Below are 24,933 nucleotides of genomic sequence, written 5' to 3' on the forward strand. Positions count from 1 at the left end.
TTTTACAAGATACAATTGTATTTGATCATTTTTTACCCACGTTAACAAAATAATTATTGAAATGATCTGTAATAATATTGTTTTTTACAGTTTTATCAGAATCTGTATAAAAATAAGATGGATAATCTTTAACTGCTTTTTCTTGTTAATGATTTCATTTAATATCTTCCAGGTGCCTGTAATGTTTTTTTTAACCAATAAGTTGTAATAATATTGTTTCTTACATGATCGCATTATGTTCGTTAATTTATTTTTGTATATCTTATATTCTTATATTTACTTTCAGCAATAACCTGCAGTCCTTTGCTGTAGTTTCAACAGGTCTCAGACCTGTCTTCTGAGGAATCCCAGCCCATTCTTCTTTGGCGAATCTCTCAAGCTCCTCCAGATTTTTGGCCTTCTGGCACGGGCCTTGGTCTTCAGTTCACCTCACAGATTTTCAATGGAAAGTCAGGGTTTTGTGCAGGCCAGTCCATAACATTCACTTTGGTCTTCTGCAGATAGTTCTCCACCAGGAGCGACATATGTTTTGGGTAGTTGTTGCGTTGAAACACAAAACAATGACCCAGACCTAGTTTGGCTGCTGACTGCTTGAGGTTTTCTTTCTAAATTTTCACATATCCTTCTTCCTTCATGATTCCTTCCACCTTGATGCGATTCCCAGTTCCAGATGCACTGAAGCATCTCCACATCATAATACTCCCACCGCTGTGTTTCACTGTGGGGACAGTGAGTTATATGCGTCTCCCGAAACAAAAGCAACGTCTCTCTGGCCAAGGAACTCTAGTTATGTCTCATATGACCAAAGGACATGGTTCCAGTATGCATAATCTTTCTCCAGATTGTCCTTAGCATACTTTAGTCTGGCTTGAAGGTGTCTTTTCTGCAGAAGTGGAGTTTTACTTGATCTGCAACCTCGCAGTCCATTCCTGTCCAGGGCTTTAGCGATTGTCTTCTTTGACACTACAATTCCTGATTTGGCTAAGTCAATCACTTTTTTCTTTGCAGTTGTTCTGGGGTCTTTAGACTCTAAACAGTTTTCTCTCCAGAGCCGCTGAAATCGTTTCAGTCACTCTGCGCTTCCTACCTCTGCCAGGCTTGTTCTGTACTGTGCAGCTCTCTTTGAATTTTTTTATTATTCGTCTCACTCCATATGTTCAATGCAGATGTGGGCAATGACAGAGACACCTGTAGAGGTGTGTCTGGGAGGAACGGCCTCCCTGATCTAAACCTGAGTGGTTGTTTGTTATTGGACTTCTGTGCCAGTCATGCATTGTTCATAACAAACACTGCTCCAGTTCTTGATACTTGGAAACGCTGTGATAATGCCTTCTCCTACTTTGTGAGCATCACCAATTCTTTTTCTCAAGTCTAAACTCATTTCTTTTGATTTTGGCATGATACTTTCTCATGCATGATGATAGCTCAAACTTAAGTTTCTATACTGTGTGTACAAGGCACATTCAAAAAAACATATCCGACCTTACTTTATCCCACGGAGATAAATGAAGTGTACAAGTTGTCATTTGGTGGGGAGGTGTAGGGAACCTTCTTGCAAATGCATCAATTTTTTTGCATCCAAAAAGTGCATCAGTCCCTAGCAGTAAGCCTTAGAGTTAACACATGGACAAACATCAGTAAATTCAGAAGTACAATGTGGTATGCCATCCACAAGCCAAAATGACCAAGTGATTCACACAACATGGACTTTGGTCATGGATGATCATTGTGTCACCATCCAATAACTTGTGGATGAGGTGGGGATAAGCACAGGTTCGGGACTTTCCATTTTGAGAGAGGATTTGGCCGTGTGGAGTGTGTCCATGCAATCTGTGCTGAAGCTGGTAATGGCAGAGCAGAAGCAATTGCATCAGCAAGTCTCGCAGGACATGCAGGAATGTTCAAACAGCGACCTCGACTTTCTGAACATCATCAGCACTGGTGATGAGCTACAGGTTTACACAATGCTCTCACCAGAAATTTAGAACATGGTGGCACTTGGGTGAGTGTGTGTGTGTGTGGGGGGGATTGTGTAGGATTTCCTGTCACTAAGTAACAAATTTTCACTTTTGTCCTGTTCCTGGGTTAAAACCAGTGGCGGCGCCAAGGGGGGGCTCAAGCCCCATCAATAATGAGCCAAGCCCCCCCCCCAGCCCCCCCAATAATTCTGCCAATAATGTGAATAGCGACTGACTCATTTGTGGATCTCCACTGCAGTTTTGCACTGAGAATGTCTCAATATTGCATAACTGAGCAAAGTGATAAATGTGTGTGTTCAGTGATCCACCAATGCTGAATCACAATTCACAAACAGAATTTTCAGTTTTGCAAATAAACAATTTATAAAAACCCACACACAAGTTACAAATCAGAAATTTGTGTTTGTGGATCACAAAGCATGTGTACATATCAAAGGATATTTGTAAATCACCCTCTGTGCATTTGCAAGTATTAATGAGACAAATTTAACTCCATACTTCAAAAATTTAGGTTTCCTAAATATTTATTACGGCCACTCTTAAAACTTCACTTATCTTTATAATTTTATTACTAGGAAATTTTAGAATTGATTTAGATGAGATATACTTATTATCTCACAGGAATATATCACAATTATCTGGGAACTACTTTTTGCGCAGGAATTCATCAAGCACGTTGGCCGCAGCCACGCACTAACACAGAATATACACAAGCTGTATATTGTTGTTTGGCCAAAACGAGCGTCCACTTCCTGAGCTCGTGGTGAGCTCAGGAACTGATGTGTGTGTGCATTGATACCACATTTTAGAGGAGCATGGGTGACTAAAACATATACCTTGGTATTTATAAAGCAATTTACTATATATTGTTCATTTCGACGACATTTTGTGGAGCCCCTCCACCTTTTACCCCAGCTCCCCATCAGCCCCCCCAACAAAATTTCCTGGCACCGCCACTGGTTAAAACCATAATAAACCATAAACCATTTCTTCACATCCAATCAAAAGAGAAAAGAGTGGTCTTGACCTCCAAACTTTGGTTTTGTGGTCAGGAAAATGAAATAGCAAATTAACCAGTTTTCGCATTCACTGAGTGGTCACTACTAATTTCTGGAAAAGTCCATTTGTCAGAGTTGTGGTCATCATATTTTCTTTTTGTGATCATGTCAAAAGGGTTCAAACATCATTTCAAACATAAATACAATGTTGACAAAGCAATTATATTTATGAAAACCTTCCTCATGTGTACAGATTGAGCAAGAACAGGAAAATAATTTACTGAGGTTTGAAGAATCTCCTTTGTTCATGAATATTTCACTCTTTAATCAAAGAAAATTAAACAACCTAAACAACAGAGGGGAAAAGAGAGTAATGAAGTTTGCTGTTCCAAGAATATGCCGTGAACCCACTGACAACTCAACCAACTGCTACTTCTGCATGGTGGATCCTTCCAAACGCCGAAGTGGGAAGAATGCACCTGCTATTCCTTATCCTGACATTTCATCTTCCATTGCACCAGTGCCACATAGTGCTGAGCTTCCTGTACCTTCACCTCCAGAAAGTAAACAACCATCAGAAGAAGAAAGCACTGAATCAGAGGATGGGGAGAACAGTGAAGTGGACTATGACATTACAGATACAGTTTGTGAGAGGAATCCTTACTTCCCAAGTCAAGGAGATCTGAATGACCTCAGAGAGCTTGGATTGACAAAGTCAAATGCTGAGCTTTTGATCTCAAGGCTGAAGGAGTGGGACTTGTTGGATGAAAAGTGTGCAGGTAACAAGCCAAAGAAAACGTCACCAACTTTTCTCTGGCTTTTTTGCCAAGGAAGAGAGTTTGTGCTATTGTTGTGACATTTCAGGACTGTACAATGCAATTGGAATTGCATGTAATTCAAATGAGTGGAGACTCTTCAGTGATAGCTCATCCAGAAGCCTGAATGCTGTACTACTGCACAATGGGAACAAGTATCCATCACTTCCTTTGGCTCATTCAGTGCATCTCAAGGAGGATTACAACTGTGTCAAATATCTGCTGGAAGCTTTGAACTATGATGAGTATGGATGGGAGGTCATTGGGGACTTCAAAATGGTGGCATTTTTGATGGGACTCCAGGGAGGTTTCACCAAGTTTCCCTGTTTTCTCTGCCTTTGGGACAGTAGAGACAGGGCAGCATATTATCACCGAAAGCAATGGCCTGAAAGGACTGAATTCTCAGTTGGAAGCCGTAACATTAAGCATGAGCCATTGGTGGATCCTCACAAGGTTTTGTTCCCTCCTCTGCACATCAAACTGGGTCTCTTGAAACAATTTGTCACAGCACTTGACAAAGAGTCTGCAGCATTCAAGTATCTTCAAGACTTTTTCCTAAAGCTGTCAGAGGCAAAAGTGAAAGGTGGTGTTTTCATTGGACCGCAAGTCAAGAAAATCAGAGTGCCCTGAGTTTCCAAAGAAACTGACAGCAAAGGAACAGGAGGCATGGAAAAGTTTTGTTGAAGTTGTCCATGGGTTTCTGGGCAACCACAAGGCTGACAATTATGTGGAACTGGTTGAGACTTTGGTGAGAAACTATGGCCAAATGGGCTGTAGGATGTCACTGAAGGTCCACATTCTGGATGCTCACCTTGACAACTTCAAGGACAACATGGGGGTATACTCAGAAGAACATGGGGAACGCTTCCACCAAGACATAATGGATTTTGAACACAGATATCAGGGATCTTACAATGAAAACATGATGGGGGACTACATTTGGGGTCTGCTAGATTCGTTGCACATTCGCAAATCAAGGAAAACTGTTCATTTTTAACTTTGTAAAATTGTTTTCCAATGTTTGAAAATAAACCGTGCTGAATTAATATAAATTGCTGTGCAGCCCCAAAAAAACAAAGTTTGGCATGAAAATTGGGCTTTTTCTATTGTTTTGCAATAAATGTAGTTGGAAAGAGACACTTATTTGCCAGGAACAAAAATTGTGTTACACAGTATTGGATCCAAGACCATTTCATTTTCAAATCTGGCCATTAAACATTAAAATCTGGATGAAAACCATCATGAATCAAACATTTTTAGATTGTTTTAAAGCCGTTAAGAGTTTCAGCACAAAACCTCAACTGTTTACATACCAACCTTACCCACATTTGACCAAAATTAATGAGTTATTAAAGCAAGTTACTTTGTTGTTAAAAGTATTTAACAGGTATTTGTTGCTGAGCAGGAAGAAACATTATAGAGGCTCTTAATTCCTCACATCAGAGAACAACATAAAGCTAATCCATGTGCTGCAGATGTGCTGACAGCATCGTTTTCCCTTGGCGCTATTTAAAAAAAACAACAACATACTTCTGGTCTGGTGCTGTTGTTTAAACTGTTCAAAAAGTGTCCAAAGGCACAGACACCCATATTAGTTATTGCTCTCAAAAACACTCTTTATTTACAGACCCAGTCAGTTAAGTCAAAACAAAAAGAATCAAAGGGCGATTAATGTAAATTAAAAAAATTAACATCATAGGTGCTGTAATTAAATAATCTAAATTAACATGCTATTTTGACAGCCATAGCACGCACACACATGCACACACACACTGATTAACTGATATGGGTTTATCAATGGACAATGCAGATACTGATATTTACAGAGCAGGGCAGTCGATGGCAGATGTACGTAAATCAACCCCCTCCCTGGCAAATACCAATCCATCGGTGGAATGAGGACACCTGTGTACTCCATAATCAGTTGTCAGAACAATGTAAACACTGTTCTGTCTGGCACCATGGAATATTTCGGTCTTAAAAATAGTAAATAGTTTTGATTAAATGGACAAAGCAGTACACATTGTACACATTGGACATATCTCAAAATCACCCCCAAAATTTTAACATAAATCAAAATACTAAATAAAGTCCAAGATTTAGAGTAGATTTAGAGTAGATGGAACTTACACAAACACAACGGACCGCCCCCCCCCCCCCCCAAAAAAAAAGACACTACCTAACTACTGTTTTTATTTTTTATGTTACCAGAAACATTTTCTTTTCTAATAGGTCTTACAGATTTCATTCTGCAGCCTAAAACAAAAAAATAATTTTGTCACCTTTATGCACTTAAAACACACACATCCATACATACACACACACAGTTTTGTGTACCTCCAAATGTCCGCCAGCGTCTCCCCAGTGCAGCAGAGACAGATGGGTATGTTGTGGAGCCGTCCCTCCTCAACAAAGTAGTCAGCAGCATAAACACGTCTTCCCAGCACACACACAATGCATCCTGGGTACCTACATCTGAGGAGGGAAAAACTAATTCACAAATGTTCTCACATGAAAAGATCCACAAAGCCGCCACAAATCCTACTGCACAACATACTGCCACATAATATGGGATAAATGTCTGAACACAGAAAAGGACAAAGCCCTGCCGGTGGGATTTAGATGCAGATTTACCTGTCAAAACAATTCGAACAAGGAATAGAGGGTATACACGGAAAATGACAAAACAATTTAAATTATTTTGACTATTATTACCAACTTTATTCAACAAGTGATTACTTCCAGTCTTATATCGCATATGAATAAGTAATCAGGTTCTAACCCAGGCCTGCCGTATCCAGCATGAGCACTCCCACCAGAGATGTCAGAAACCGTTTCAGGAAGTTCATCTGGCCAATCAGATCTGGACTTAATGTGGCACACGTCTGCAACAGCTTGGAAAAACCGGAGATGAACTGCAGCAAGGTGACAAGCTGGACACACACACACACACACACACACACACACACACACACACACACACACACACACACACACACACCAACAGATAATAACACTTAATGAATGATAATAAATGCAAGCATGCAAACAGATGTACATGTTTTTTGAAAAAAGGCAAAGTTAATTAAAGAAAATGTTTCAACACTGGGTTTAAAAAACACACTTTTAATGATGTGGAAGAGAAATAAGCATAATTTCTTGTTATTCTTAACACTGTTTATGCACAATGTTTAAACAACCACAACATTTGAATAGAAATGAATTCAAAGAGAAATGAATAACTAAATAATTGAGCACGGCACTGAAACCAACACTGTGTACCAACAGGAGTAATTTTTTTTTTTTACTTATTTGCCTTGACAAGTCAAAAAAAATTTTTTTTTTTTTTTTTTTAACAGCTCCTCAGAGCTGTCACTGTGTTCCTCACCTGGTTTTTGATGTCTTCTTTCTCTCCTGGTAGGATGTTGGGGGTTTTCAGCTCACACAGACATTTCTCAATAGGCTCAATATCAAAGAGGCTGAGGAAAAGAATAAAGACGATGTTTTGTGCTCTACATTTCCTCTTAAAAAGGTTTGGGGCAAGACAAATATTTTCAATGCATCAATTACTCATTAATCAACATTTCATTCAGTCTCCAGTACTATATCAATCAATCAATCAATTTTTTTTTATATAGCGCCAAATCACAACAAACAGTTGCCCCAAGGCGCTACTATATAAATAGTTTGTTTTGGTTTTACATTTTTTAATGGGGAGAAAATACTACATATGCACTGTTGAAAAAGGTTTGACATTTTTTATGACTGACTGAAATTGATGCAGCAGGTAGCTTTGTGGGATGGGAAGTTGGGCTACCAGCTGAGTTCAAATCTCAGTCACAACACCTGTGTGCTTGAACAACGCATTTCATCTGTATTGTCTAAGGGTGAGGGAAAAAACCTGCAGCACAATGTCGATGTGGACTATTCTGAATCGAAAAATCAATTTATGAATGATTCATTGCAGGGGCAGGAACACAGGTATTGGCCACCTTTAACATTCTTTATAAAACTATATTTCTACACTCAACAAAAATATAAACGCAACACTTTTGGTTTTGCTCCCATTTTGTATGAGATGAACTCAAAGATCTAAAACTTTTTCCACATACACAATATCACCATTTCTCTCAAATATTGTTCACAAACCAGTCTAAATCTGTGATAGTGAGCACTTCTCCTTTGCTGAGATAATCCATCCCACCTCACAGGTGTGCCATACCAAGATGCTGATTAGACACCATGATTAGTGCACAGGTGTGCCTTAGACTGTCCACAATAAAAGGCCACTCTGAAAGGTGCAGTTTTATCACACAGCACAATGCCACAGATGTCGCAAGATTTGAGGGAGCGTGCAGTTGGCATGCTGACAGCAGGAATGTCAACCAGAGCTGTTGATCGTGTATTGAATGTTCATGTCTCTACCATAAGCAGTCTCCAAAGTTGTTTCAGAGAATTTGGCAGTACATCCAACCAGCCTCACAACCGCAGACCACATGTAACCACACCAGCCCAGGACCTCCACATCCAGCATGTTCACCTCCAAGACGTCTGAGACCAGCCACTCGGACAGCTGCTGAAACAATCGGTTTGCATAACCAAAGAATTTCTGCACAAACTGTCAGAAACCGTCTCAGGGAAGCTCATCTGCATGCTCGTCGTCCTCATCGGGGTCTCGACCTGACTCCAGTTCGTCATCGTAACCGACTTGAGTGGGCAAATGCTCACATTCGCTGGCGTTTGGCACGTTGGAGAGGTGTTCTCTTCACGGATGATGCCAAGGAGATGTGTTGCACTGCATGAGGCAAATGGTGGTCACACCAGATACTGCCTGGTATCCCCCCCAATTAAACAAAATTGCACCTTTCAGAGTGGCCTTTTATTGTGGGCAGTCTAAGGCACACCTGTGCACTAATCATGGTGTCTAATCAGCATCTTGATATGGCACACCTGTGAGGTGGGATGGATTATCTCAGCAAAGGAGAAGTGCTCACTATCACAGATTTAGACTGGTTTGTGAACAATATTTGAGGGAAATGGTGATATTGTGTATGTGGAAAAAGTTTTAGATCTTTGAGTTCATCTCATACAAAATGGGAGCAAAACCAAAAGTGTTGCGTTTATATTTTTGTTGAGTATACTTTCACTCAAGTAATTTTTTTTTTCTAGCCAGCATTTTCACTTAAGTGCATTTGCCATGCAGAGTTGTTTGAGCCACTCTGCTCCAAACCTTGCAGACACGGGCAACAGAGTAGCTGCAGGTGCTGAGAGCAGCGCTGCATGATGAAAAAGAAAAACCACCTGTTTTTGGACTATGACAAACACAACACATCACAGAACAAGAAGCACCTACCAGCTGTGTTCAGATGTAATGATTTGGCTACATCTGAACAGTTTTTACTTCCAAAATCTAAACAAACAAACAAAAACAGCCATGACTGCTTTTAAAAAATTTCCCCACTGTACAGGCTCAGCTGAAGGCTACTGTGAAAACACACATTTATGGTTGATTACCGAAAATAGTCTCCACCACAATTCATTCTTTCATTTTCTATACCTGCTTACTTCAAACAAGGATCACAGGGTGAGGGTTGGGTGGAACATAGCTGAGCAGTCAAAGGGTGCAAAGCGAGGTACAACCTGGACACGACACCAATCTATTACAGGGCCAAATATATAGACAGACAATCACAATCACATGCACGGTCAATTTCGAGTCACCAATTCACCTAATCTGCATGTCCTTGGAAGTGGGAGAAAGCCAGAGCACCTGGAGAGAATCCATGCAAACACGGGGAGAGCATGCAAACTCCACACAGAAAGGTCCCAGGTGGGAAGCGATCCCATGACCCTCTTGCTGTGAGGCAACAGTGCTAACCACTAATCTACCGTGCCACTGTTTCTAACACCATTTTCTTTTTTTTATAATTTATTTTTTATTAGCATTTCGTGCCAAATACATACATAACATATACTGTGTCCACTATGTGTTCATCATCCTCATACTATCAATATCAATTTACATTAATTTCAAAAGCACATATTCCCCACAAAATGTTGTAAAGCAATATTAGAAAATAATGCAAACAGAACCAAAACAATTAGGGAGTAAACTGTAGTTACAACTTAACTAATGATCTGAGAAAACAAAATCAGGCCTATGAGGTGTTACATAGTGGATCCATTTTATCCAACATGAGGTAAACTGTTCCAATTTATAGTTGGCACACGCTGTTATCTTTTCCATATTGCAAATGTCCTTTGTAATGTCCATCCATCCAGTTAAAATCTGACTTTCCTGTAATAACCATTTCCTGGTTAATGCTCCAGCACCATTTTCAATTTAATTTATTACATTTATTTCATTTTATATAGCACCAGTCTAACCTTACCAACCCCTAGCACACAGGTGACAGTGGTAAGGAAAAACTTCCTCAGATGATGTTGAGGAAGAAACCTCAAGCAGACCAGACTCAAAGGGGTGACCCGCTGCTTAGGTCATTCTACTCCAATTCATTAATTTCTTCAGCCATCAGGCTGTTAAATGCTGGGAAGTAGGCCAAGGGTGATTGTAGCCATGTGCAATGTTTTCTGCAGTGCAACAAAGTTGAAACGTTATCTCAATGCATGTTCCTGTTTTAATTATTCTGCCACAAGTACAAAGTGCAGCACAGCGAGTGTACATGCACCATCATGATAAAGTGCACATGAATGTTTTCCATTTTAGTTTGCCTGAGAGGTAACAGCCTAAACTGGAATCAGTGTACATAAGCTCACACTTAGGCAACAGAAGCAGGGGGACAGCAGGGGCGATAGCTGCCCTGAACTTTAAAATTTAGAATCGGTGAATGAGAGCCACATGCATGCAAATATGGGGGAGCTGTTAATGAATAGAGTGGAAGTAAATTTATTGTGGATCATACAAATTATTTGCTTTGAAAAGTACCAAGTTGCCACACAGTGGGGGGGAGTCCATGACTCCAGTCTAGCGGGACTGAGTCATACACTCTCAGCCACATCACACTACAAAATTCAAGGATGAGCACCGGCTCAAATGGGACTCATGGCCCATATAGGACTTAAAGTTTATCTATGAAGAAAATACTTTCTTTTAAGGACGAATCAATTAATCCACTCAGTTTTTCACTATTACCCTTGGCACAAAAAATGTGGGATTTACCATATTTTTATAACTCAGAAAGTCCCCGCCTTCAAGACTAATGTGGAACAAGCATGTACAATCTTACCTGGCCAGGTCTTGAAGGAGCTGGTTGTGTTGGATGGCAGCGAGGGTGAAATCTGGGAGAATGGCAAGCATGTTAGCGAGCAGGCCACAGTGTGCTGTCAGGAGGTCAGGAGTTACCATGACAACAGGTTCCACAGCAAAGGACCGGCTCTGTCGGGAATCTTGGGAGGTAACAGAGTCGCTGGTGTCAGTCACACTCTGGCCTGTGAGATGAAACAATAGACAGCTAATGGAAAAACTTTGCAGGCTGTGATTTACTTCTGTCTGTGAGCAAACACACAATGAACATGATCACAAATGGCAACAAAAGCCAAACACCAGGGAACAGTGTTCTCTTAGTGTGGGCTGTATATGTGAAACAGAATTATTGATAAGAGGAAGTCAGGGGAATTACTGTTCACAGTAAAAATTTACACAGCTTGAAGAAATAAATCATGCTGTGTTCCAATGACAGTAAATACCCATAGATAAACAAGCAACTTAACATTATTTTGTGTACCTTGAGCCATCAGTCGGCTGGCAGGAGTATCATGCGTGACACTTTGTGGGGACAGAGCACCGGGTGTCAGAGACGCTGAACCTCCAATCTGTAATGGGTAACACAGCAATATGAAGATCACCTTATATCAACTCAGTGGTTTATTTACTTAATATAAATGTGTTTGTTTTTCCAACCACAGTGCTGAAGGTGGAGGGGGAACTGGAGGGTCCACTAGGCTCCATAGCTGGTGGTGGTGGAGCGTATTTCCAAAACCACAAAGAATTCTCAGAATCTAAATAAGAATAAGCATATGACAGATGAAAATGTGCTTCATTGAATCAAAACACAATGTTAAACATTTCTGAGCTGCTCACATTAGTACTTACATCAAGGCTGGGTGGTACATTATTGGGTACATGTATTATTATTATTTTTTTTTTTCAAACAAAACATTTTGCATTAAAACAGCTTTCCCCAACCAAAATGAGCTTGTATATATCTGATCCAAGATTAAAAAAAAAGAAAAGATATCTTCAGCCCAACTCACCTGTGAAAAAATAAGCAAAAGTACAGCAGAAAAACAGAATGCAATGTAAGAAAAAAAAAAAAAAAAAAAAGATACAGCTGAGTATCACAATATTTTTCCTAAACAATACTGTATTGAGTTTGCCACCCCTCATAATGCATGAACCAGATTTAAAATGCCCTAAAATTCCCTCAAATCCTTCCAACCACAGCTCCTGCAGATTTCACTGCAGGGCTAGTAGGCTGATTGCCTCGCACTACCAGGCCCCCTCTGGCATTATTTCCAAGGTAAGCATGATTGAAAATATAAGTGCAGCATCTTCACCGTTTAAACCCGATGTGTGGCTGCACTTTGTTTTGAAAATCAAAACAGTAATAAAAACAAATACTGTGTGCAAACTCTGGCCTTGTGGCAAACCTCGACTTCAGGCATAATACTGCAAACTGATAAACATTATGAAGCCGCATCACGTTACATTAACCCGACTCTCTGGCACATGAGAATGTCCAGGATTTACAAACAAGTGAAGGAAAAGATAAATGCATTATTTTCATATGTCAGGCATCTTCATTGTAGTTCAGTCACACAAATTCTCACACTTTATCTTCATATGATTTTATGGCATATTTCACTTTAGTTTGTTCAATGAAACTACAATGTAAAATACCCTTCCAATCAACTGGAACGGAAATTTCAAAATAAATTATTCTGAATTGATGTCCGACAGCACAATCCATCCATTTTCTATACTTGCTTCCTCCAGTTAAGTGTCTTAGGGGGATGGAGCCTATCCCAGCAGTCATGGTGCGTGAGGCGGGATACACCCTGGACAGAACACCACTCTCTCACTGGGCCACATATAGACAAACGCATTCACACATGCATCTATAGTCTGTCAGCATAACGTGATGTAAATTAAATGACACAAATGGTACACAACAAGTTGTATTCTGAGCACCCTTTTAAAAATTCCCAGTAATTTCTGTATTGCAATGGATTGCAATACAGTCGTATTGTGGCTCCCAAGATATGTATCATATCATGAGGCCTTTGCCAATACCCAATCCTACCTATCAAAAAGGGGGTAAGAAAACTCTAAGCATGTTTTCAACAAGCAAATACTGGCTACAAAAATACTAACATCGAAATGACCAATAAATTTATACAACACAGACCTACCAAGGGAAGCGCTCTCCACAGGACAAGTGCCACCAGTGGTGGTGACGTGAGGTTGCAGGTTATAAGTGTACCTGCCACGGTAACAAGCTGAGGCACAGACAGCCATTTGTTGGAAGTATTGACAGTGGTAAAGCAAAGCCTGGAGTGCAGGAAGGCCCACCAAAGACGCACCAGACACTTCATCATGGACACATGGATTCTGGAAGATAAATAATTGCATTAAGCACACTGACTAGTTTTTGTTTGTTTGTTTGTTTTTTGTATGGATGATAATGTCATCGACACTGACCATCACCAGCAACTATTCCACTTTCTCAAATTACTGAAGCAAGACTTTAGTTGCACCATAATTAATGTTGCTAAAACCCCTGCCACACTTTGACTATTTAGCCAGCATATGTCAAACGTATTAAAAACACTGGCATACATCTAATACGTTATGGGTAAGTTTTGTACAAGTTAACAGCACAGTGAAGCACGCTGATATACGTTGTAATACCGAGAGTACGTCAAAAATTCTTGGGCACAGAAGTGCAGGTGTTGTCAGATTGAACTTACATCTGTCATTGTTCACCACTGTTCTTCAAGGAGTTATGTTGCTGTTCTGACTGAGCCGGGTGGGGTTGGATAGATGGATAGATAAATACTTTATTCATCCCCTGTAAGGGGAAATTCATCTGCCCAAGAGCATACATACATACACAATTCATCCATACAATAAAATACCAATAAATAAGACAAATATAAAAACACATGGAAGTAAAACTACATTAATAAGAAGCGTTAAACAATCTCATGGTGGCCGGGACAAATGATCTTCTATACCTCTCAGTCCTGCATCTCATGGAGAGGAATCTGTCACTGCGGTTGCTTTTCTGAGCAACCACAGTGTCGTGTAGAGGATGAGATTTGTTGTTAATAACGGAATTCATAATACACCTCAACCTACACTCTACCAGTTCATCCACAGAGGCCACCTCCCTCCCCTTTACTGACATGCACTTCCTGACAAATTTGTCCAGTCTGTTACTGTCCCTAACAGACAGGCTGTTCCCCCAACACACAACAGCAAATAATAGAGCGCTGACCATAACAGATTGATAAAAAAGGAAAAGCATAAGCATAATTTCTTTTTTGATCTTTTTTCATCATTTCTCCACCATATGTGAGTTTTTTCTTTTCTTTTCCTTGCACATTCAGAAAGGAAAATTGTGAAATTGCTTTTCTCTCAACATACATCACCTCAGACACTGGGCAGAAGCCATGAAATGCAAAGCATTTTTCACTCATGGCTTTATTTATAAACAACTAATTCCGAACAGTTTAGCAAAATTAACATCAGCTCTGTCATTTTTATAAAGTGAAAATATGATATTGCACATATTTTTAAAGTAATGTGCTAATTCTGAAAGTGTGAGCATTAAACAGACACATGTGCCGAAAGGCATTATGGGAAATTCAAGTGATCTGCTCACATCATCCCCCCCCCATCCGTCAAAAGGAAAGAGAATACTGCCATCTACTAGACCAATATACTTGTGAATCTCAAATGCAGTTTTCGCCCAGAATGTCTCAATATAAGTGGATCAGACTGTTTCAAATATTAAAGCCATTCACACACAGAGCAAATATAAAGCCTTAATCTTATCTGTTATGTTGTTTCAGTCAGATTCATCATCATAGCCTGATGAGATCTTATCCACATAAAGCGTCTTGATTTTGTAAAATGACGTCTGAAAACACTTTAGTTCCTTGTCGTGTCTGAAGAAACATAACATTTTTAGAGAAGTCCCTCTGTGTTTTGTGCGTTTCTCAGCCTGAACAAGAGGATGCCAGCACTTTGTACCACAACAAGAAAATTAACTCATTTTAAAAGTTGAAAGGGTCACAGCGCCTCATTCATTCACGACGATTACCACAGACATCAGTCAATTCTTCAGCATTCTGCATGCAATGAAAATAAATCCTATGATCCACCAAGACAAAAATAAAATAAAATGTAAAAAATGTTACATGACTGTGTTTGGCCTCCATGTGGAGAAACGAGGCCGCGCAACAGCGCACGCATGCTCAATGATGTGCTTGTCAATATTTATGTTTTCCGCCTGCCAAACAAAAGGGTTCTGCCAATGGTGGAAACGCAAACCAAGCCAGACTTAACCATTCTGACCAGTATCATAACGTGCAGTATCGACCTGGACTGCTCGATGGAAACAGGGCTGTCAGCATACGCTGGCTAAATGGTCAAGGTGTGACAGCGGCATAACGTATTTGATGTGTCCAGCGTATTCGGTGCATTTTCATACGTCGGCATACGCTGGCTAAATCATCAAGGTGTGACAGGGCCCTAAAGTGAATTCTGTCATAACAGGTTAGGTCAGGTCTGGTAGCATACGCTTGAGCACTGCTGCAGTCACTCTACAGAACCACCCTGAGTCCTGATTGCAAACACCTAGACAGATCACTGCTCCATCCCTATTGGCTGAAAGCAGCCAACTATTTGTCACAGGCATGTGATATGTGGGCCTGCCCTTGGCCTTTTCCAGTTGCTGGGGTCCTCAGCACTGATGCATCTTCTGGATCACGTACAGAAGAGCACTGCAAGTATAGTAGAGTAGTCTATAGTAGAGTATAGTAGTCATAGTAGATATTCCCTCATAATTCAAGTCGTAAGCCTCACTGGAGTCTCTGTAAGATAGTGCTCATTTAACACACTCATACCAGTCGTACCGAAACAATCTCCAGAGAGACCGGGTACCAAAGACATCCAGTTGTCAGGAAGATCATGAGTAAAAATGGCAGGTTAAAAATGTGTTTAATGTCCGGCCCAACTGACTTGGACATTTGCACGATTACATATAGCTCACCTGCGTAATTTCAGGTTGCAGTGGCAAGACACTCTGCTTCCACTCTTCACATCATTAACATACTCGTAAGTCAAAATATCTTCAGAAACAATTCCAAATGAACCAGTTTTGTATATTCAGAGTAAAATGTTCAGTAATAGTGAACAAAAGAAAAAATAAATATAAAACCTGTATAATAGTGGTAGAGAAGCTTGAATCTTCGACTGGACTGGGTTGCTTGACGCGAGGACGTTTCGCTTAAAATCGCAGAAGCTTCCTCAGCTAAAAATCTTGCTCTGGTGGTCTGACTTCTGTCTTGACTCTTGTAGAGAAGAATAATCAAGAAGTCACATGGTAATGAGTCATTCACGTCATCAGCAGAGTCGTCAAGGGAGCCATCAGGAGAGGGACAGCTGCCCTGTCATTAGGAGGGTGCTAACTAGAGCACAATAGGTGCTAATTAGAGCTATTGTTTAGTCACCAGCCTATAGCAGTCTGCCTCTCGGTAGGAGGGGTCTGGTTAGGTTTAAAACTCCAGCTTTTGTGACTTCTTGATTATTCTTCTCTACAAGAGTCAAGACAGAAGTCAGACCACCAGAGCAAGAATTTTAGCTGAGGAGGCTTCTGCGATTTGAAGCGAAACGTCCTCGCGTCAAGCAACCCAGTCCAGTCGAAGATTCAAGCTTCTCTACTATGGAAACCACCTGGACAACTGAAAGCCTACACAGAAACTGTATAATAGTGAAATAATGTTCGGTAATAGTGAAGAAAAAAGAAATATAAAACCTGTATAACAGTGAAATAATGTTCAGTAATAGTGAACAAAAGAAAAAAACTGTATAATAGTGAAATAATGTTCAGTAATAGTGAACAAAAGAAAAAATATATAAAACCTGTATAATAGTGAAATAATGTCCAGTAATAGTGAACAAAAAAAATAAATAAATAAAACCTGTATAATAGTGAAATAATGTTCGGTAATAGTGAAAAAAAAAAGAAATATAAAACCTGTATAATAGTGAAATAATGTTCAGTAATAGTGAAGAAAAAAGAAATATAAAACCTGTATAACAGTGAAATGCTTTTCTTTAAGTAGTGGTGTCCTGAAAACACTATGAATGATGTATTTGAAAAACAGAACCAACAACGCTGACCAGGAATTTATTTTAGGGTTTGCAGGTTTTCCTTTGATTTACTGTCAGTGTGATAATCAAAGACATGACCAGGGACCTTAGTCCCCATGCAGATTCCACTTTCAAAATATGTCTGTTCAAAACTCTGCTGGACTTTAAAATAAAAGTTGTGTACAAAATAAAGGGACAATCAGGGAAACGAGGAGAGGAGGAGGACAGCTGTATAAAAGCATTTTTAAAGGCTGGCAGAGATGCTGACCTGCCAGTCAGAGTCCTTGGCTTCCTCTGCATTGGCAGGCATGGGCATCACCAGCAGGTTCTGCAGGATAAATGCAGCCTGGACATACAAACAAAAAGAGAGAAGAGCACACACTGGCTTCAATTAAGAGTATCAGCAACAGTGCCATCTGCCTGTAGTTCACTAGTAATGCAGTGAAATAGACACCCATGTGTGTTCTGTGACTTCAGTTAATATAGAGATCTTTATAAAGAGACTTTTGCAAAGAGAAAAACTGAATTAAAATTTTCTGACAAAATAAGAACAGTGAGTGTTGAGTTACATGATGAACTGCAACTGGTGGCACAACGTGTGTCTCTCAAGTCTCTAAAAAGCCGAATAAATACTAGTAGTATTTTGTGCTAGAAAACCTCAAATGATGTATTGTAATTAACAGTAATTCAGATTTGTTGTTGTAACGCTGTACCTCTCTGCGGACCATGCTGCTCTCCTGCTGATCCAGAAGAATGTTGAGCAATGTGCCCCACAGACCTCCGCTGATGTTCCGACAGCTGGCACACAGAGCCCGACACCCGCTGGGTACTGAAGACAGAGCTGCACCTAAACCCAAACTGGCAAATCTCACCTGGGATGAGGAAGGACAAATGAGGAGGGATGAAAGAAGAGCGAGAAGAAGATCAAATATATATTCTAAAAAAGTAGAGTAAAAAGTGATGAATATACACAATGTGGCTGTTTGTAATCTTATTTCTCTATAGTACTTTAAATGTGAGAATAGTATTTACTGCGACGATATTGAAGTCAACTTCTGCCTTGTCAAGGGAGGCATTTGTGTGGGAACTTGTTTTGGAAACAGAATTCAGCTGTCGTGTGCTTGTTTTGCCTGAGTCTTTGTGAGCCACTTGTGGTTTTTATTTTGCTGCATAAGCCAAACATCTACAACTATCACTTTCATGACAGAAAGCATTCCTCAAATGGAGCTGAACAATGAGGAGAAATAAATGAATAACGACATTTGTGCCCCGCAGTGAGTGTTGGAATGTTTAGGTTGGCAAATGTGTTTAAATTGTGGACTAAACAAAATGAGACACCTAAAGCCCTCTGTACCTCTTGATCTCTGTCCACCCAGAGAGGAATGAGCCAGGCCAAACCCAGCTGAGATGTGTTAGCCTCCTCTGCCAAAGACCACTGGGAAATGAAGTCCTGATGGAGAAATGGCGAAAAGACAGTGCATTTGTGGTTTTACAAGAGTTCAAACATAGCTAGAAAAAAAGTCATTATAAAACTGACACTGAAGTTGTTAGTACTTAACTTTTTTTAGTGTTTTCTTTCCAATTTTATACATATATTGTGTACATTTAATCAAGTATTGCATGTAATCAGCACCCACTCAACAGATGAGCAGTGATGGCACTTGCCTTGTCCTCACTCTGGGCCATCATCTCATGGGACAGGTGAAGCAAACAGACAACAGCATTCTTGGTCACACCTTTCCCCATGAAAGACATAGAGTTGCCTCCCCACTCCACATAAAATGAGGAGATCACCTATGCATCAGAAACAGAATATTTTGGAAACTGGATTAAAGAGTACTGCAGTGCAATCATGTGTATCAGCTTGTATAACATCCAGACTTTCTAAGCCTGTAAAAACATAGCTGGCAGAAGTGAAAATGATTTGAAATTGTAAGTGCCATTATCACATGCTGCTCTTGGTATCTGTTCATTTGAACACTGAAAGCAATGCAGGGAGAGCAAACAAAAATTACTTGTTTATGACTTACTGATTACTGTATGCTTGCCATGCAAACTAATTTAGCCAAAACAACAATAAATACAGCCGAGACTAATTATTTCAGCCTGGATGTGCCATCAGAATGAGGAATGGTATGAAAGCACAGATGAAGAGAGAGGAACTCGTGGTCTGGTGAGCTTCAGGTCCCTACAGCACCAGTACAGTGGGTTAAGAACTGAGGGGGTCATACCCAGGACAGTTCAGTGGTGGGGTGGAGGTGGCAATGCACAGCATCAGTGCATGCTCCCAGAGAATTTAGACAGTAAAATCACTGTCTTGCCATTTAACCCTATTTACCATTGTGATCAAAATAATACTGTATTTCAAAAAGTGAGTAAAGCTCAAAATCCTTTCAATAGCTTTTGTTTAGATACACTCAAATGCATTGGAAACACTGCATATTCTATTCTAAATCAAAGCATTAGGAAAAATGTATCAAATTTGTTATTACTTTACAGAAAGTGAAGAAAAAGTTATACTAGACTATTTAAAAAATAGCAGTGTCTGCAATTTCTTTCTGTGGCCCTTATTTAAGGACAAAGCAGTTAAGGAAGTTCCGGACACTGCAGAAGAAGAACATACTTTGATAAAAAAGTTCATTGGAGAGAATGTAGAAAATGATAGTCTGCTCAGCTAAAACAATCTCATATGCTTTAAAATGGCAACCAAAACCACAAAGACATGGAAGAAAATGGAAAACCACCAATCAAATCGATCAAACAATAGCCAGAATAGCAGCGTCTCAGCCAATGAGCGGCTCCAGCATTTCTCAGTTGATACAGTAATTTTTTGAGTTTGCAAAGAAAAATGCACTGTTTTTCTTTTTTTTAGTGTAATATTCCTTTTTCTTCACTGTCTGTAAAGGAATAACAAATTTGATAAACATTTCTTCAAGTTTTGATTTGGAATAGAACATGCAGTGTATCTAATGCATTTACGTATATGGAAATAAAAGATATTATGAGGATTCTGAGCTTTACTTTTTAAACACACTGCTATTATTTTGAACACAACTGTATAGTGAGAATCCTTATGTACTGTATATAATACATAAGCACATACACAAAGTATATGGTACTACAGAAGGAGGCTTTCAGTGTTAAAAAAAAAAAAAAAAAAAAAAACAGGTTTAAAAAAGCCACCAAATGACGAAAACATGCAGTTGAGGAGTGACTGTCAAAAAAGGTGGTACACCAGCTCTGTAGGTTTGCATCACACACACGTAAGATTTTTAATGGCACAACTAAAAAAGCTAGGTGTTGGACTAGATGTTAGAAAGGTAGACTCCTGGAGTCAATTCACCATCAGGCTATAAAATCACTAAGGTCCCTTCGGCAAGTCCCAAGTTCCTCCTCATGTGCAGTTGAGTCCCTTGGATGGGAACACACAAGTCTGCGGTGTGTGAGGCTGAATGTGAGGCATTACTGTAAAGTGCTTTGAGGGAAAAAAGCAATATAAATGCATTTAAAATTAATGAGAATAATCTAAAATCAATGGGGGTTGTTTTCCACTTCTATTAAAGCCGCTCAGACATCCCAATCCACACACACCTCCCCCAGCTCCTCCGGGGGAACCCCGAGGTGGTCCCAAGCCAGCCGACAGACGCAGTCCCTCCAGCATGTCCTGGGTCTTCCCCGGGGCCTCCTCCCAATGGGACATGCCCGGAACACCTCTCCAGCGAGGCGTCTTTGAATTCAGTTAATTAAAAATGGCAATGAAAAACTGTTCCATTCATATTTTTTGTTACTCACACTGACCATAATTCCAGACAAATGTGGTCAGTAGCGCTCAAGTAACTTCAATTCAAGACCACAGACTTAAATTGCCATATAAAGTAGTGAGCAGGTTTTTGTCACATGCTCATATAGGAAGTCACACCTCTAATAGTCCGCTTAGATACTTGGAGCAGAGAGAGGCAGGCTCCAGGTCAGGGCAGTGGGAGCTCCATTCAGGCTGGGCGGTTACACTGACCATGCCCTGCAGTGTCCTCTCCAGACTGGGAAGGCCATAAAAACGAGGGGCATCAGACACCCGCAGGCTCTGAAGCAAACAGACTGCCAACTGACTCCTGTAGGAGCCTGCTAACGCCAAACAGACCCTGGACAGACAGGAAAGATCACAGTGAAAAAGAGAGGGGGGAAAAGCAAACCACAGAGAGAGGAGAGCAAACAAGAGGCAGGAAAGACACAAAAGAATTAGTCAATGGATTTCTTGCATGCCAACTATTTTACAAACAGTAAATATGGCTTTTACAGATTTTGGTGACTTATTTAGTTTTTTTAAGTACAGGTTTACCAGGAGGCTGTCCAACACAAATTTGATGAAATAAACTCTTGGTCTACAGAGGAAGTGTTGAAAATATTCCTTAATATTGCTGGCAGCAGAAGGTCAGTTGTACATCAGTGGCCAGGGGCTTCACTTAATGCATATTCCTGGACAGCAAATTTGATTTGCAGATTAAATCAAATTACTTCTAATTCTACACTCAATGAAAATAAAAATGCAACACTTTTGTTTTTGTGCTCTTTTTCCATGAAGGCGGAGTGGTAGATGCTTATCCACTTCACACTACGGAGTCTGGGGACAAGCAATGGCATAAATGGGCCTCAGGGGTTATATATGATACAGGAAGAAAAACATCTAAGATTTCCTCTATGCACACAAACACTTATTTCTCTCAAATTATGCTCACATATTTGTTAAAATCAACATGAATAAACACATCACCTGGTGTGACCATCATTTGCATTTGCAGTGTGACATATCTTCACACAGAGTTCATCAGGTTATTGACTGGGACCTTTGGAATGTTGGAACACTCCGTTTCAAAGGCAGTAGGAAGTTGCTGAATATTGGCAAGAATTGGCACATGCTGTCATACACATCAATTCAAAGCATCCCAACATGCAACATGGGGCCATGTATTATCATCACGCAATATGAGGAGCTCGGTACGTCAAAATGAGACACAGGAACAGTTTCCTCTTTACACGGGCCATCACAATGATGAACAATTGAACCTGCCAAAAAACTTGTGAAATCTGTGGCATTTCGTTTTGTGAAAAAACTGCACATTTTAGCACAAACTTTTATTGTTAACACATGCCATTTAGCCACCAATGTTGTAAGATATGCCACACGTGCCAAGTACAGCCTATCAAGAAGCTGTGCCTATTATGTGCATCAAAGAAGTGGTTGATCTTTGAATCCATCCATCCATCTATCTTCTTCCGATTCATCCGGAGTCGGGTCGCGGGGGCAGCAGCTCAAGCAAAGCTGCTCAGACCTCCCGATCCACACACACCTCCCCCAGCTCCTCCGGGGGAACCCCGAGGCTTTCCCAGACAGCCGAGAGACGCAGTCCCTCCAGCATGTCCTGGGTCTTCCCCGGGGCCTCCTCCCAATGGGACATGCCCGGAACACCTCTCCAGCGAGGCGTCTTTGAATTCAGTTAATTAAAAATGGCAATGAAAAACTGTTCCATTCATATTTTTTGTTGAGAAGTTTGACAATGTACGATGAGGCAAATGAGTATTTGATCAACTGTTGAATTTGCAAGTTTTTCCTCCTACAAAGAACGGAGAAGTCTGTAATCTTTATAGTAGGTACACTACAACTGTGAGAGATAGAAAAAAAAAAATCAGAAAATCACACTGTATGATTTTTAAATAATTAATTTGGATTTTATTGCAAGAAATAAGTATTTGATCACCTACCAACCAGCAAGAATTCTGGCTCTCACATACCTGTTAGTTTTTCTTTAAGAAGCCCTCCTATTCTGCATTCTTTACCTGTATTAACTGCACCTGTTTGAACTTGTTACCTGTATAAAAGACACCTGTCCATGCACTCAATCAATCACACTCCAACCTATCCACCATGGCCAAGACCAAAGAGCTGTCTAAGGACACTCGGGACAAAATTGTAGACCTGCACAAGGCTGGGATGGATTACAGGATAACAGGTAAGCAGTTTGGTGAGAAGGCAACGACTGTTGGCGCAATTATTAGAAAATGGAAAAAACACAAGGTGACTGTTGTTGCAGGAAGATGTGTTTTAGGATATTTTGAAATTATCACATGTGGATAATTTTACCTTGAATAATGGGGGCACCACCTATGACTGAATGATATTATAACAAGGTTATAATATCAGTGATTTTAGGGTCAGTCAATAGGAAATATTCGATCAGTCTTTAATCATCCAGTAGTAAGTCCTGCAGGTCGGGTCTAATTCCTCTGTGAAACCATACGAACCACTGACAACTTCATACGTTTAAAACATTTATTTAACTCAGTCAAGAGTTAAATAACAGGACATATCACAGTAAGCAATTCGATGATGATGAGGCTCAATGAGCAATTATTATATGACGTTTATGTAATTTGGTTTAGTTGCGGGACTTTAAGAATGAATTCCGTTCTAATCAGCTGGGGATTTACTTTGTTATTTATTAACGTGAGATATGGTTAGTGACAGGGAGTAAAAGTAATTAAAGCCACTATGCTTAAATCTCTGACACCATAGCCTGGTCTTGGATGCACTGTGCAGATGGTCTCCGTGACATCAGATGCTGGAATCCGTCTCGTTTTCAGTCGATGAACCGTCCGTCTGCACAGCTGTCTCCAGTACCTTGGCAAAGAGACTCTGCCAGTCACCGCGCCCGGTTTCGTTGGTTACCAGGAGTTCTTTCAGTTGTTATGCTGTGACTTGTGGTGGTGCTTCGAATCGCTGTCGCGGCTCAGCTGACCTGGATGCGTTCATCTCTTCAGCGCTTGCTGTTGTTTTGCCGTTGGCTCCTGCTTTATGCAAACTTAGTAGGTTGAATGGTGAATGCAGGCTTCTCGCTACACTGTCAATCTTCCTCGGTCTGGGGCTCCATACAAGATCTCGCCTCGTGGGGTAAGGATGATTCTGAGAAAGCCCAGAACTACAGGGGAGGACTTGGTCAATGAAGAGAGATGGACCACAATCACAAAGATTACATGAGTAACACACCACGCCGTCATGGTTTAAAATCCTGCAGGGCACGCAAGGTCCCCCTGCTCAAGCCAGGACATGTCCAGACCCGTTTGAAGTACACCAGTGACCATCTGGATGATCCAGAGGAGGCCTGGGAGAAGGTCATGTGGTCAGATGAGACCAAAATAGAGCTTCTTGATATCAACTCCACTCGCTGTGTTTGGAGGATCAAAATAGTGAAGTAGAGCGGAGAAGGATTTTCTCTCACCAAAACAGATTAGTGATATCAGTGATCATTTGCCGGCTTTTGTAGTTTTCAATTCTTTAGTTGATAAAATTGACCATACTAAAACTACAAATTTCGTAAGGAAAATAACAGAGGAAACTTCCGAAAATTTTAGAATGGATTTAAGGAATTAAAACTGGAGTGGCATTTATGTTGACGGCATTGATCAATCTTATGAATCATTCATTTCTATTATTTCCAACTTATATGATAAACATTGCCCTTTGATGTTAAAAGTTGGAAATAAGCATTATGTTGATAAACCTTGGATCACTAAGGGATTGCAAAATGCATGTAAAAAGAAAAAATTTTCTGTAAAAGCAGTTTTCAAAGCTAAGAACATTTGACACTGAGAAAATATACAAGACATATAAAAACAAATTAATGGCCCAGTCACACAGCACACGCGATTCCTGAATGAAGGGAAAAAAGTAAAAAAAGTCACAAATC

At 40.2% G+C, this 24,933-nt stretch overlaps 1 protein-coding gene across 1 annotated transcript in view; it reads right to left on the reverse strand.

The window, feature by feature from the left end:
• The window catches only part of rttn (rotatin), a 167,750-nt gene that overhangs the window by 24,392 nt on the left and 118,425 nt on the right, over window positions 1–24,933 (reverse strand). The window contains exons 28-39 of the mRNA XM_034170387.1: window positions 21,114–21,333; window positions 18,860–18,988; window positions 18,549–18,644; window positions 17,908–18,066; window positions 17,463–17,540; window positions 13,225–13,423; window positions 11,714–11,811; window positions 11,538–11,625; window positions 11,040–11,241; window positions 7,181–7,271; window positions 6,575–6,725; window positions 6,130–6,267 (exon numbers count right to left, since the gene is read on the reverse strand). Coding sequence (XP_034026278.1) covers window positions 6,130–6,267; window positions 6,575–6,725; window positions 7,181–7,271; window positions 11,040–11,241; window positions 11,538–11,625; window positions 11,714–11,811; window positions 13,225–13,423; window positions 17,463–17,540; window positions 17,908–18,066; window positions 18,549–18,644; window positions 18,860–18,988; window positions 21,114–21,333 — 1,649 coding nt within the window. The remainder of the gene's footprint in view (window positions 1–6,129; window positions 6,268–6,574; window positions 6,726–7,180; window positions 7,272–11,039; window positions 11,242–11,537; window positions 11,626–11,713; window positions 11,812–13,224; window positions 13,424–17,462; window positions 17,541–17,907; window positions 18,067–18,548; window positions 18,645–18,859; window positions 18,989–21,113; window positions 21,334–24,933) is intronic.

The sequence above is a fragment of the Thalassophryne amazonica genome, chromosome 1 (assembly GCF_902500255.1).
Source record: "Thalassophryne amazonica chromosome 1, fThaAma1.1, whole genome shotgun sequence".
NCBI classification, from domain to species: Eukaryota; Metazoa; Chordata; class Actinopteri; order Batrachoidiformes; family Batrachoididae; genus Thalassophryne; species Thalassophryne amazonica.